Consider the following 15,104-nt stretch of genomic DNA (forward strand, 5'->3'; position numbering starts at 1 on the left):
AATTAGCTTTGATGTGTTCATTCTCTATACTTTACCAGGTGCTGGAGTGACTGAGTTAACAAGTACCTGCCCCCAGACGCACAGATCGGGGGCCAGGCAGCACCCAGGGGCCTCCCAGTCACACCCTTTCTCATGGACAGTCCCTCCCATCCTGATCTCTGCCCGCAGACACACACGTGGAGTACGTGTGTGCGAGCTGGCTCTTGACAGAAAGGCAAGTGTGCTGCCTTTCAGGGAACCCTGGTTTTACAGGCTAGGACTGGGGTGCTGGGATGTAAGTGGAGGCCCCGTCTCTCCCCTTGCAGACATCGGGGGCCGCCCTGGGCCCGGGGGCACGCAGCAGCACCCCAGGCCTCTGCCCCGCTGTGACACAGCACACGAGCCAGGTGAGCTAACGTGGGGTTTCTGTTAGCAAAGTATGACATCACGTCACTCTCAGAGCAGGAAGAAACCGCGACAGGCCTTTTAAGGCCACCCTACTGTTACAGAAAAGAGACGAAGGCCCTGAGAGCTTAGGGACTTTTACAACAGGGTGAGACCAGGAGCCAGCACCCAGACCCGCCCTCAGTGGGCCATGTCCTCCCTGCAGGACCAGGCGGGGGTCGGGGGTCGGGGGGCAGCTCACCCAGGTGCAGCCCGTCCGGGAGCCCGTCCTCGGAACCGTCTTCGGAGCCAGCCTCCCGGTCCAGGGCCCCGCTGTCCTCCAGGGCGGGCGGCAGCTCCGGGGAGCACGTCCTGGGCTGCCTGCCGTCCGCGGCGGCGGGGGGCGAGCCGGCGTCGGGCCTGCGCTCCTTCTTGTGCACGCGCGAGTGCAGCACCAGCTGGTGGTAGGTCCGGAAGGCTTTGCCACACTCGGCGCAGTGCGTCGGCTTGTCCTTACTACTGGCCAACTTGGGGTCCGCGTCCACAGAAGGCACTTCGCCATGGGGGTGTCTGGACTTCTCCTTGTCTTGGGAGAGGCCGGGGCAACCGCTTTTACTTGTCCTGGGCTTTCCAGAACCTTCGGGCTGGCTCTTGCTGCCGCTCCAGATCTCCCCCGGCTCCTCCTTGTCGGAGCATGACTCATCATTGTCGGTGCTGCCCTCCTGGCCCGGCTGCTGCTCCTTCACCTCTCGGCACACAGCCACCTTGCCCTTGGTGGCCAGCTGCCAGGCCTGGTAGGTGGTGAACGGGTCCAGCTGAGGTATCCACTTGGCCGGCTTCTTGGCGATCTCGGCGGGGGACGTGGGTCTCAGATTCAGGAACTGCAGCAGCTCCGCCCCCGGCGACAGCATGCCTTCCTGTGGGGCTTCGATCTGCGGGCCACGGGGCCCGGAAGCAGCTTCTTTGGTGTGCATCTTCCGGTGATCGATGAGACTTTCTTTATTTGGAAACAGAAAGCCGCAGACCATGCATATCTTATACGGCGAGGAGACGCCCTCGGCCGCGGGCTCCTGCACCACCTCGTTGATGGTCGCCGGGCTCTCCAGGCCGGGCTGCAGCCTGCTCTTCGCCCCCGACTTGCCCGTGTGCGTCCGCATGTGATTCTTCAGAAACCAGGGCTCCTTGAACCGCCGGCCGCACATGTGACACCCGTACGTGAACGAGTCCTTGTGTTTCTTCATGTGGATCTCGACGTCGAAAGCCACGCGGAACGTCTGCCCGCACACTTCACAGCTCAGCTCTTCGTTCTCCTTGCAGCTCTTGTCCTTGGGAGGCTCGCTGCGCACCTGGACTTTATCCAGAGGGCTGAGATACTCCGCCTCGACGCGCAGGACGGCAGGCTCACAGAGGGTGGGCCGGTGCTGCAGGAGGACGTGCTTGCTGAGGTCCTCGGAGCGCGTGAAGCTCTGACTGCAGAACATGCAGTCCAGGGGCATGCACCCCTCCATCTGGGTGATGCTCTTCTCCTGCGCCGCTCGGAAGGGGACCGCGGCGGCCCCTTTGATCGTCATGGCGTCATCAAGCTCCATTTGGGTGCCAAGGGAATTGCCGATCACTTCCGGTCCATCCATATACACCAAGAGGGATTGGGTTGGCATGTTTCCTGTCTCCTGAGGATTGTATATAAAATTAGAATCTGCTTGAGGAATCTCTGGAGTTGGAATAAGGCCACTTATAAAAGACTTGTTACTTACACACCCAGCGGCCCGAGGCTTCAAAACTAGAGCAAATATTTGTTGTAAAAATTCAAAAGAAAGTGTGTATTCCTCTACCGTCGTCTCTTCACAAGTCCAGGAAGCTCAGTCACAACGCCGATCGCTGGGTCTCTCTAGGACCAGGCACAGAGACTGCCCGGTGGTGGATGCAGAGCCGAGCCAGCACAAAGCATGAGTTCTGTCTTCACCGAGTGGCTGATCCAGCTGAGCAAGAAGTCACTTCCAGCAACCTGGAGACAAGGGACTTCCAAAACCTAGAGGAGAAAAAAAAAGGTGAGCTCCGTCAGAAAGGAGAGAAGGCGGGCCGATGACTCACTGGTCTTCCCCACGAAGCAGAGAAGGTCCCCGATTCAGTGGCTTTCCTTTTAGCTAGTATCACTGTGTACAGAGCATCCTGCTACGCATGCTCATTAATTAGACCATTAGCGTTTTATCCAATAAACCTTATCAAACCACAAGAAGTGCACAGTTAAACTGAAAACCTGGTGCTTCGATGATTTAAATCAAAAATGTCAAGTTTCAGAACAGAAATGATCAAATTCAGCTTAGTATGTTTTAACTGCCACTAAAGTGCATGATGTGTAGCCTTACAATCTCTACGAGTCTACAGACTTGTAAAAAAAAAAAAAAGAACAACTATGAAAGCATCTGAGGCAAAACTTTAAAAGCCAGAGTTTCACATTTTCTTATAAATACACAAGAAACGCAAATGCTTAAAAGCACACTGGGATTACACATACCCTAATCACCAACATCACTGAAAAACAGGAACCTCTCCTAAAATCCCCACTCAAGAAACCCATTTTGGAACAGCTTCTCATCCTAGCCACGCAGAACCTTAATATATTTTGAACCACTGGACACTGTGCCCCTCATTCCACTGCCCAAACCCGTTTGCTTTTAACAACCTTCTGCCTTCAGTGGGCACCAGGGTAGGACTTCCTTGCCCAGACTACAAATAAGGAAATACAGACACAAAGCTACTCTGTGAATGCACACATTTTAAGTAAGATCCTCAACACGGCTGGTTCAACATGGCCTAGGCTTCCATCAGAAAACAGACTTTCTCATTTCTAATTCACGTATGCACTGGCCAGGTGCAAAATGGATGACCTGATTGAACTGCAGGCTCTGAGCTGGAAGCGAATTTTCACACTTGCAGAAGGATTAACCTGTGAAGCCAACACCCTCCACCTTCAAGGTGAGCACAGGAACTGTTTTTACACAGTCCCAGCTACTTTAACTGAAGTCAGTCAAGTCCACCCAAGAAAACACAAAGACACGCAAGCTACTCCCACCAGAGTCAACAGTTCACACACACACACACACACACACCCCTTTCCTTTCCTTCTCTCCACTTCCTCAAAGAGCAGGAGCAGTGGGCTCAGAACAGGAGGAAACATTTCTTCCCCTTCTTCACACCCAGAAAAAGAAAATCCTCCTACTCCCTGTTGTCTTTTAGTTAGGAGTAAACTAGATCTTTAACGTTAAGCTCTTCTACCCAAGCCTGCAGATCAAAGTTTAGGGTAAAGAAAGAATGGACTGAAGTGTTTTATCTTTAGTTTCTTAGCCTTTTGTTGCAGTCACAATGAAGGAGAAACATGCAGACTGGGCTGCCAGCTGCTGGGCAGCACAGAGCACTCCAGAGGCCCGAGTTCCAGTCCTGGCTGAGTTACAGCCTTGAAGCTGTCACCACCACATACCCCATCTTCCTCCGTCTACTCAATGCAGGTGGTTAAATTACAGGACCACTTGCAGAGTTCAAAATATCCATGTCCTGGGGTTAGACACACTTCATGGGTAGACGTAACTCTGTGATCACGCTGATCAAGATGTGAGATGATACTTGGATTTGTTGAGTGATTCTTCAGGTTTCCGTGTAGTCATTTACTCATTCAGCAAATATTTACTGAACGTGAGTGTCCCAGATAATACTGTAACTGAAGAAAGTCATAGCACACACTCTGGAAAAGCAGCTCTCAAACCCTGACGACACTTTTCACTGGCCGACAGCTGAGTGAGAAGTGAGAGAGGTGACTGCATGAGCAGTACGCACAGCTACAGGAATTCATCTCCATTTGAATAAAGCCTGCCCTTTATTTAAGACCCTTTCTACTTTTTGGGTGCCAAAGTACCCCTCTTATAAAATGAAAAGAGTGGCAATAGGAAAGGGTTTTGGGGTTTTTTTTTTTAATGTCCCAATTTGACAAAAATCAAAGTCCTGCATGTCAGACCTCAACTTTTTTTTAAAATCTGACAATAATCTGACATTTGTCAGCTTTGGGGAACTCCACTTTTCTGTAAATAATCTCTCCCCAAAGACACCAATCCTAAACTCCCAACAACTCTGGATGGAAGACAGCGATGTGGGTGCACTTCCCTCACGGGGTAACGGCATATACTGGAAATTCCTGTCTTCTGACAATTTAGTTTCAACTCTTATCTTTGAAATGTTCAAATATCTGGGTTAAGTAAGTCGTCATCAGCTTCCAACACAAGACCCAAAGGAGTGGTACAGGAGGACGCTGGAAAAAAGTCTTCAGAGAAAGAAGAGCTTCGGTCTTGCCCGAGAGGGTGAACAGGATGGGGCGGGAAGCTGGGGGATGGACGTCCCAGGCCGGGGGTCTTCTGGTGGCAAAACTTCCAGCCAAGGGACAGAGCCTGACAGTCACTAGCTGCGCCCAACTGCCCGCGGCCCAGGGTCACAGCAGTCCTTTCTGTCCTCTCAAAAGGCACCGAGACAGGCCGTGCCTCCAGCCGCCAGGGGCAGACCTCCTGCCTGCTGGCTCACTGCTGCCCCCCAGTGCCCAGAAAGGGCCGCAGGGTCAGCCTCTCAGGAAACGGGCTCAGCAGGACAGGTGTGCAGAAGGACTGTGCCGGTCTCTGGCCACTCACCAACCGTAACGGACTTGACACTAAGATTAACTTGAATGTTCATCAAGCCTTCTACATGGCTGTCTGTGGCTGCCACCTAATGACCATTTCCTACATTGTTAAGAAGATAATAAAAAGCGAATCGTATATAATCGTACCATAAAGTTGACGAGTAGAAGCAAAACTGCATCACTTGGACTTATAACCCCTTTTCTCACTGACCTGCCAAGCCTAAAATGCAAGGCCTCCCGGGGCCATCTCTCACAGCAAACGCCGTCAACTCCTTTCCATCTTCCTTACTTATTTACTTTTGCCTAAGTCGTGCGGCGGCAGCACGTGGGACCTCAGCTCCCTGACCAGGGACGGAACCTGGGCCCCCGCCTCAGGAGTGCGGGGTCTTAAGCCCTGGACCCCCAGGAAGTCCCTGCCCTCAACTCCTGACAGACACTCGATGCAGACAAAACGCTTCCTTAAACTATAAACCAGTAACTACCAAGGCTAGACTGCTCACCAAAAATCAGAAATCTTTATATCGAGTGCCCGTGCTCCCAAAGACCTGAATAACAACTTACAAAAAACAGACATTCTAACCTCCCTCCTGCTCATGGTGACAGAGCCCCAGCCCACCTGAGGGAAGTGTGAGCGCACAGACCCCCAGAATCCGACAGTAACCGACGGGGCTGAAGAGACCTGTCTGTCTCAACAAAGAACGGGAGATGGGGTGCAGGGGGAGCCGTCATGAACCAACAGGCTCACTCTAAACGCTAGTTTGCAGAAGAGGTAGCCTTCTGAACACGCTAAGCTGAGCGAAAGGTGCTCAGCAAAAAAGTTTTCCAGTATCTAAATTTTTTTTAACTTTTCCTCAGGTTAAAAGACAGCACTCAACTGTCAGCCATTTACTCCTCAGGCACCTGAAGCAACAGGTTATTCAGTATAACTTTCTACTTGGAGAGAAAACTAACCAAGTTATATTGTGATCACTTCAGTAGATACTTTTTTTAAAAATTTACCACAACACAAGCTTTGAAAAGAAAGAACCATACTGCTGTAACCACCTAAAATAAAATGCAAGTCTGGTGTTCTTTAAGCCATTTATTTTTTTAAAAAGCAGATACTCATCTGTGAGTAAAGTTACTATGAATTCTGCCAATGCCTACAGACCTGGAAATTAGCAACTACTACCCACTCTAAAACGCTCAATGAGAAGCACATAGTTTGTGCTTACGCACATACTCATAGAAATTACAGGTGAATGCCACCCTGCTGACCAAGTGACTTGGAAATACCGTTCTTTATGTACAGTTGTTCTCAAACCAGTGACCTCAAAGACAGCACACCCCAACTGAACAGGTTATCTGACATGGAAAATCTAGCATGGTGTGCAGCAATCAAGTATTCAAAGTCCTCAAAACCTGTTAAAAACACATAAAAATTCTATTTATAGCCAAGTAATTTGCAGTATTACAGCAAGTCATCCAAGCTACTAAGGTATCTAAATAGATGTTGAAACATTCAGTCTAAACAAACTGCTAGTCTCTGGCCGATTCATTTGTATCCTTTAAACTTCAAAATTATCTCCAAGATCTGGTTAGGAAACTGACAATTTTTCCAGGGTTTTCCTTGTCTATTTGACACACACTATTTTTCCTTAGTCTGACAAGAGAACTCTTCATAGCAACCTACAGTGGTGATAAAACCCACCGACTAAATCCTTCAACACTATTTCAAGGAAATCACCAAGGTCACACCCACTGAGCAGATGGTCAACCTGACTTTCCTAATATAGCTGTGGAAGGATGTTTAAAAGTTAAAGAGAAAGATTAAAATATTCAGCTTATATTCAACACCACAACCTATTCGAAAGTGAATGATTATTTAAAGGCAGAGCCTGAGAAGCTGTGACAAGACAGTCTCACTGTTGAAATTCAGTGTAGGTGCTCAGTTCTACATGGGAGACCAAGATAGGATAGAAATATAATCCTGCTAGCACATTTGCAGGTTATGACGACGAACTCAGCCTGATTCCTCCTAAATCAATTAAGATCAATAAAGGATCTTACTATAAACTTAAAGCACCACGTATTAGCTTTAGTTTCAGTAATATCAACATTAACAGATACTGTGGCCTGTAAACTGGCTTTTAAAAATTCCATCTTGATGTGAAAGAGAACTGTAAGGGAAATTAATTTTTTTATTTTTAATTAAGCAAGAAGCATTGCTATCAGTGAGTTTCTATTATTACCACTTAACCAGTATTACCTTAAGTATTTAGAAAAGATTTTGAAGAGGACTAAAGATAATTTCAACAACAACAACAAAAAAAGTGTATTTTTAACTATACAGAGAAAATGCTGCACACACAGACAACTGTGTATATAAATATATATATATTTGTATTTCTGTATGTACATGTCTACACACATAAACAAATCACCATAACCATTACACTACCCATTACCCCCTACACACACCTCTTTTTCCACAGAGCCAAGTGATGAGTGTTCTTAATTACACCCAACTTAACTTCAGATTACACATAAACAAGGGCAATGCCTTTTAAGGCACAAGACCTTTCTTTAGCCACATTTAAATATTCCCCTCCCTATCTGTTGAGTAAATACTAAAGCTGTAGTCTGGCTCTTTCAAATCACCTATTTGCTTTCAAAAAGAAGAAGAAAAAAAGTCTACCTTCAGTTAATATAATCACTGCTCAGTAGACTTACACACTGAACTGAACTTATCCGCCGACCTAAAAACACACAAAAATACTTCTTCTGGTGTAAATGAACAGTTTTGAGGTTATCCTGATTTGTTACAGGCAGGAAATACAGCAAGAAACAAGCGTTTCTCCTAAATGCTGACTGGGGAACAAAACATACCTGGACTCTCCCTCTCCAGCCCATAGACCCGTATGCTAAACTGAGGCTCCCTGACCCTGGCAGCGAGCGAGAGCACGGCCGGCTCTCTGGGAGCCCCCGAGACCCTGGCAGCTGACTGCAGGCCTGCTCTCCTGCAGAAGCAGGGGACCCTGCAGGCCAAAGGCCACAGGATTAAACTCCTTCTCTCGTACACAACTTATTCAGCTGTCTTTTCGGGTTTGGTAATTTTATTTCTCAACTTTATCATAAAATTACCAAACTAGCCCCAGATTTCCAGTAACTCAGTTATGCTGTGACCCTGGGCAGGAAGTAATGAGGCTGTTCAGAACAGCCCGCCAACAACGCTCTAACTTTCTAAGGGGTTCTGATGGGCGTTCCGGTGTAAAGGAGGGGTGCGTTGTGGCACCTGGCCGGCAGGAGTGCCCCTCCGTGTGTTGGGAAGATTTCTGTAAGAATTGAGCTTACTCACCATGAGCTGTAGATTTTAGGAAAGGATGGTTCTCTACCCACCCCCCCACAGCCCTCCCACTTCCTCAAAGTCAGATTTCTATCTGCCCTCACGGCCTCCATTCCAAATCCTCCGCCCTACATACCGCTGCAAATTTGCCTAACTATAGGAAAAAGCTGGAGCAAAGAATCCACATCACCTTCCTCCCCAAAGTCACCATTCCACCAGCATGTCGGAAGGGTTAACACTGCCCCCTCAAAGTCAGGCTATTCAGCTGTAAGGCTCAAGCTTCCCTCCCCCAAATTTAAGAAATTTCCTGCAGTCTTTGTGCAACTCATCCTTTCTTCCACGTGCATTTAAGCCAGTCAGCACCCCTCCCCCAAAGACCTGGAGAGGAGGCGGCGAATCAGGACCCTTCCACGGTCACCACTTCCATTTACATGCTGTAACCAAACCCTTCACTAGTTAGAATATTTAATATGATTGGGATTCCTTCAATTCCACTTCAGTGGCTGTTCTGTAAATATCTTCCAGGCTGTTTTTTTTCATTTTGTAACACATCTCAGTAATTTGAAAACTACTCAGTGTATTCCACATGAAATCATTTAACTTAAAGTCTTCTTACATTTATTTTATTCTAGTGGAACAAATACTCATCAGTTGATAACACTGTCTCCTGTGTTTCACTCTTGCTGTGTAATTCTTAGCCTGAAAATACACAGCCATTGTTCAGTTCTTTGACAGCACCTTTCCAATTCATCTATTAAACACACCACTACACAATTAAGCTAAAATAAGAAATTAGAAACGAACAATTTAAAACACAGGCAGTAGTGGCATCTGTGAGCTGGAACAATCTGAATTTTTTTTTAACCAAATGGAAACAAAGCTTCATGTAGAACATAAAAAAAAAAAAAAAAAAAAGGTCCAATCCTTTACAGTCCTAAGAAAAGGCCTTTTTTTTTTAAGTAGTAGATTTTAAGCAGTCAAGAATCATTAAAACTACTCGAAAGTTCTTTCCAACCAATATCATGTCTGGAACAACTGTGAGAAGAGAATATAATTTTACAAAGTGGGAAAACAGCACATCTTTTGGGACCCCCGAGGCTCTAATCAAGCACAGCAGAATTAAGAGTGCTCCAGGGTTGGGCAGGCAACCCTGCTGTGGCAAAAACAGGCCATTTCATCATAAATGTTGTTAAAAGACAGAGAAGTGATTAGCATTTATCTGGAATGAGGAGACAGAGGGACCCTGGCCTTGCCAGGCCATTATATTCCTTAATTATTTCATCACTTTGTAAGTGACTTGATGACTGAGTTCTATTTTCAGATTTCCTCTGAAAAGGACCACTGGAAGGGGCTTTTATTAAAACAGGCCAAAAATGGAGGATTAGGAAGAGAACTCTGACCAGCCTCTGCTTAAACCTTTACTGGCAAAAGCTAACCCTAACCCTCCATCTTCCTCCCTTACCTGGGAGGCGGGGGATCAAGCTGTTATCTAAATCAATTCTTCAGGGTGACCGGGGCAATATTTTCTGCAAGCTTTATCTGAATGGTGTTATCAGTTCCTTTTTTTGATTAAGAAGTGAAAGGGAATAATATGAACCCAAGTACTAAACCTAGGTCTCACAAATTAAAAAAAAAAAAACCAGCAAAGGTCAAACAGCAGTGTTTGATGGTGTTGTGAAGAGAAAAGCACTGAGGTTGGACATGAAAGAAAAAAGTAGGTGTCCTTTACCTAGAAAAGCCATGCTCTCCCCCACTTCCTCCTGCAGCACGCAGATGAACGTGCAGTTCTACAGGAGCAGCCTCCCCCTTCTCACCAAATAATTAAAATTCCAGACAATGAAATTATAAACCCTCTTCTACCAAACAAGCCAAAAAATGGTCAATCTGGCTTGTAACTAACAACCACTGCATTTTTAAATAAGTCACTGCCTCTTGATTTCAATACTTACATAACTGACTCAAAATGGCAGCAATTTGGGGTGGGGGTCGACTTCCACTAAAACACCAGGATTAAACACAAACACACACACACACATCACTACAGTCTTTAGAATATGAAACAAAACACTATTTAAAATAAATAGGACTTCTCAGAAAAAGTCAGCTACCATTAAGGACACACCTTAAGAAGTCCTTAGCACACATTAACTAAGCAGGCACAAACTAGGGGTTTGACTGTTATATTTTTCAGACAAAAAAGCAATTAGGTTACCACTCTGCTCTTGTCACTAGGGCTCTAAAGGCTTTATGGAAAACCTAGGTCTATTACTCATTCTCAAAGTATTACCAAATTCATTGTTTTAAATCTTATTTGATTTCAATCAATCAAGGCAGTCCATCAGTCCCAGGAGGGGGAAAAAGTACAGTACGGAACATTTTACACGTACTTCTTGACACATACAAAAGAGAAGGTGAAAGGCTTCCTTCCAGACCCCTACCTAGTGGCCAGGCCCGGCGGGCAGCTGCTGTCCCCCTGCCTTTTCTTTTGTTGAGCTTAATCTCATGTCAACTCATTCAACCAACTCAAAAGCGATGAAGACATTAATTGAATCAACCTGAACTAAATCAGACCTAGGGTTCTTAAAACATACAGCTTAATGTTTCCAAACGATCTAGAAAACTAGGAAACCAGCTAGCTTGCACGGGGCTCAGTAACACAGGCCCCCAGACCTGCCAAAGGATCACTGGACCCGCCATGTCTTCAATACACGTTAAGGAATGTTCAAGCTCAACACTCCAAGGCCTATAGGCTGATCCAGAAAGATAAATTGAGGCTCAAGGAATTTCAAAGGGGAACCAGCGCACCAAAGCCTCACACTCTGAAGTGACTATTCTTTTCTTGGAAAACACAACAAAAAGAGAAGAAAAGTTTACACTGCTCCAAGTGTGAACAGACTACTTGGGGGCCCAGAAGTGGCCAGTGATGGCCTTTTCCTGCTCCTGTTAATAAGCCTTGCTCGAAAACTTCCCCTCCCCAGCCCCGGCCCACCCCACCCCCACCCACCCGCCCAAGAATGCGGCTTCCCGTCCTCGGTGGCCCTACCCTGAATCCTAAAACGTGGGTTTCAACCCCGGACCTGGACATCTATCCCGACCCCGGGGCGCCGGTCCCGGCCTGTGCACCCCGCAGGCCAGGTCTGGCCCCCTCCGAGCAAGACCGCCCGGGCCGCCCCAAATCCAGCAGCCTCCCGGAGACCCCAGCAGCGCCCTCCCCTCTGGCCCCCTGCCCACCCCCTGGGGCTCGCCTTTTGGGGCCAAATCAAGAGTGAAGAGGGCTCTACATCTGAAACTGAGCGGTTTCGCCACTCAGCGCCTCCTGGCAGAAACTTCCCTTTTAAAAAAAAAGAAAGAAACACTTTTAGGCTAACATTTCAATCCCTCCTGCCCTTTAGAGTTCCTACTTCTGCTTCCAGCTGGCTTTTTGCGTCCCACTAGAATTGAGTGATACAATCTTATAACGTTTAAGGGTTACTTTTTTTAAGCTGCTTTTTTTTTAATCTCTTAAAATTAAAAGGGAAAAAAAAAAAAAAAACCGTATCACACACATCCAGGAAACGCGGCCCGGTGCACCGCCTGCTCTGGGATGGGCAAAAGCCGGGACTCCCGGAGACGGGTCTGGGGGACCCCGGGGGCTGGCCGGGGTGCGCGCCCGGGTCTGCGGCGCGGCCAAGCCCCTCCCTCGGCCCGGTAGACGCGCCCTCCGCCGGCCCGTGCGCTCGGTCCCGGCCATTGTCTGCGGGGGACGCCTGTTAGGACGCACTGTTTTGCCCGTTTCCAACTTGCGCCGGCCCCTCCCGGGCCATCGCCGGGGACCCCGCGCCGGCCCGCCTCCCCCCGCCCGCCCGCCCGCCCCCCACGGCCAGGCCAGCCACCGTGGGGACCCGCCGGGCGGAGCCACCCAACTTTTCAGAGGAGCCCCCGCCCAGCCCCCCGCAGGGTCCCCGGGCTCGCCCGCGACCCCGGCCGTGCTGAGGTCCCCCGGAGTGAGCGCGACGTCCACACCGCCGGTGCACACCCGGGGCTCCCCGGCACCGCGCCGGTGGGATCGCGCGCAGCCGGGCGGGGAGGGGGCGCCCGAGAGGGGCGGGGTGGAAGGCAGGGGTAGGGGGCGGGCTCGGGGGCGCGGCGCCCCTCTACCTGCGGCGGCCGGGGTCCGCGGGAGCAGGGGCGGGGAGGCCGGGGCGGGGGCCACGGCGAGCCCCCCCTCGGCCTTTTGTGCCGGTACCTCCGGGCCCCGCGCCCGCACGGGGCCCCTCGCCGGGCCAGAGCCCGCGGGCGAGACCGCCTGGGGACCCCGCACCGGGGAGCCCCCCCCACCGAAGGCGGCGGCCCCCACCCCAGCCCACCCCCGCCCGGAGAATTTGGGGGCCGGGCTCACCTCGGGCGCGGGGCTAAGGTGAGCGGGGCGGGGGTGCTCACGGGGGGCCGAGGCACGGGCGCCCCCTACTCGTCCGCGCGGGGACAGTGCAGGCGCGGGGGTCCCCAGGGCCGCAGGGCCGCGGCGCGTCCGGCGCACGGGGACTGTTGGGTCAGAAAGTGCTCGCGGAGCAGCTGTTGCGCCCGCCCTCGGCCCCGCGGCTCCGCTACGCCCCGCCCCGCCCCGCCGGCCGCCGGCCCCGCCCACAAGCCCGCCTCCGGGCCACGTGACGCGCGCGGCGCGCCCCCGCCCCGCCCCCCGGACGTGGGCGCGGGCGCGCGCCCGCGGACCCCGCGCCGCCGGCGCACGCGCGCGCCCTTGCCCGCCCCGCCCCCCTCCGCTCCCGCCATCCGGCCTCACGCGGCCCGCGCGCCGGCGGTTCAGTGACAGGTACGCGGGGCGGGGGCCGCTAGGGCCGCGCGCAGGCGCAGTGCCGCCGCCCCGCCCCCGCAAGGTGTGCCCGGACGCCGGGTCAGCGGCGCTGCCCCCGGCCAGGACGGGCCTTGACGCCCATCGGGGGGGTCAGGAGGCAGCTGTGCACGTTTTGTTCAGGTTTTCCTCAGGCATGAGAAAGGTCCATGAGATGAGATGATTAAATGTCTCTCAAATGTGCATCTGCACACAACTTTCTTTTAACTGTCACTGTTTTTCTGAAAGGGCTGAGCTTGCGCTGGTCCAACTTGAAATTTCTAAACTTGGCCTAGGTTCCAAGAATCATCTTGGCTTTGATAGAAATCCACATGGGTGAAATCAGACTTAAAGCTGGCGACCAAAAGCAAAATAAGCCTTCTCCCTCCCCTTAACTGAAAGCGTTTCCCAACTATTCTTTTTGTTCACACACACGCACAAAGGTTATGATTCCGAAGGCCAGGGATATTCCCCCCCAGTTTACGTAAATCCCAAGGAGGAACCACAGAAGCAGTAATCACATTCACCAAGTTCTCTGCCTCAAGATGCAAACGAATGCAAAAGTAAAAGCTATGCAAGTCCCCACAAACGAATAGCTAAGTGTGTTTTTTTATTGGCCTTCAATGTATCCAAAATGGAAAAACTTAAAACGTATCAAGAAAGGCCCTTCAAGTATATATTTAATAAGTCAGTACCCCAAAAAGCCCTACCTAAATGCTCCGCTGGTGAGCAGTGCAATCCTTAATAAAATAGGAAATGGAATTTGAGAGACAGTTTCTTAGCAAAGGGGACAAATTTGCCCAAGTGTGATGTTTTGCTGTCATTTTATATATAACTACTAACCCCACATATGGTCTGGTTAGTCTTTTTTTAAAAGGAAGTGAACCAATTACTTTCTCATTCTTAGTTAATTAGCAGTGCCAGAAGTAGTCTTAAGCCAGAACTTTTTTTCGCTCAAGTACACTGATATTGATCACTTCATCACTTCCAGTACTAGAGTTCCTTTTCTCAGGAAAGATGAATATCATTCTTAAAAAATTTTTTAAAGTCTTGATAGTCACGTCCCAAAACACAGTCCAAAGACACACTCTTCCTAAACCAGAACCTTCATTTAACTTATCAAAACAAATGACTCTGGGCAGAACTACAAAACAAAGAAACAATGAGCAAGTGAAACCAAATTGAGTCCTCACCGAAGTGTAGCCTCACTCTACATGTTAATGGATAACCTTTGAACTCCGAAACCTTGAATGCTGTAAACACAATAGCACTGAGAGTTAAAACTCCTAGTGTCAAATGCAGCAAAAAGAAAAGTCCAAACTTTTCAGGAGGAATAGGGAAACGATCAAAATGTTGGACAAATCATCGTTTCACTAAGAACAATGAGGCTCTCGGCTCTCAGACCTTGTTGCTACTGAATTATTTTCTGAGCAAAAAAAAAAAATGGTGCTTTTTCCTATTCCCTCACAGAGCTGCTACTTTGTGAGCCTAATAGCATCATATGGTTTGTTAGTTACTGGTTTGTTAGTTACATCATATGGTTGTTACTCTCCCCTCCCCACACTCCGGCCTGGCCAAAACAACAACAAAAAACCTTATTATGCTGTGGCTTTTAAATTGAAAGATAATTGTATTAACTAAACTGTCCGCTAAGAGTTTTATAGGCGATCCTTATGTTTGAGCAAAGAATTACAAAGAACCTTGTTCCTGGAGACGTGCCAACAAAACTGGGAAGTCGTTGCAAAATTCTGCCAGTGTCTGAGAGCTGGGTTGCAAACACGTACTGTGTTTTTAAATGGACAACAGAGTGAGCTGAATGCGCTGTAAGGGCGTCTCGTGAGCCACTTTCGTCCCTTATAGAAGGCGGAGACCCACACTTCAGATTTCCTTGGAAAGCATGTATGGTTAAAACAATTAAGAATGAAAACTCC

General features: G+C 49.3%; 1 protein-coding gene across 4 annotated transcripts in view; it reads right to left on the reverse strand.

Moving 5' to 3' along the window:
- The window catches only part of ZNF217 (zinc finger protein 217), a 39,080-nt gene that overhangs the window by 10,922 nt on the left and 13,054 nt on the right, over window positions 1–15,104 (reverse strand). For 3 of the 4 annotated variants that reach the window (XM_061437994.1, XM_061437995.1, XM_061437992.1), the window contains exons 2-3: window positions 2,118–2,392; window positions 626–2,033 (exon numbers count right to left, since the gene is read on the reverse strand). In XM_061437994.1, coding sequence (XP_061293978.1) covers window positions 626–2,021 — 1,396 coding nt within the window. In that variant the 5' untranslated portion in view covers window positions 2,022–2,033; window positions 2,118–2,392. Of the gene's footprint in view, window positions 1–625; window positions 2,034–2,117; window positions 2,393–12,726; window positions 12,816–15,104 lie in introns of those variants that run through there. The other variant, XM_061437993.1, reaches the window with a different exon arrangement.

This window comes from Bos javanicus, chromosome 13 (genome assembly GCF_032452875.1).
Source record: "Bos javanicus breed banteng chromosome 13, ARS-OSU_banteng_1.0, whole genome shotgun sequence".
Taxonomy (NCBI): Eukaryota; Metazoa; Chordata; class Mammalia; order Artiodactyla; family Bovidae; genus Bos; species Bos javanicus.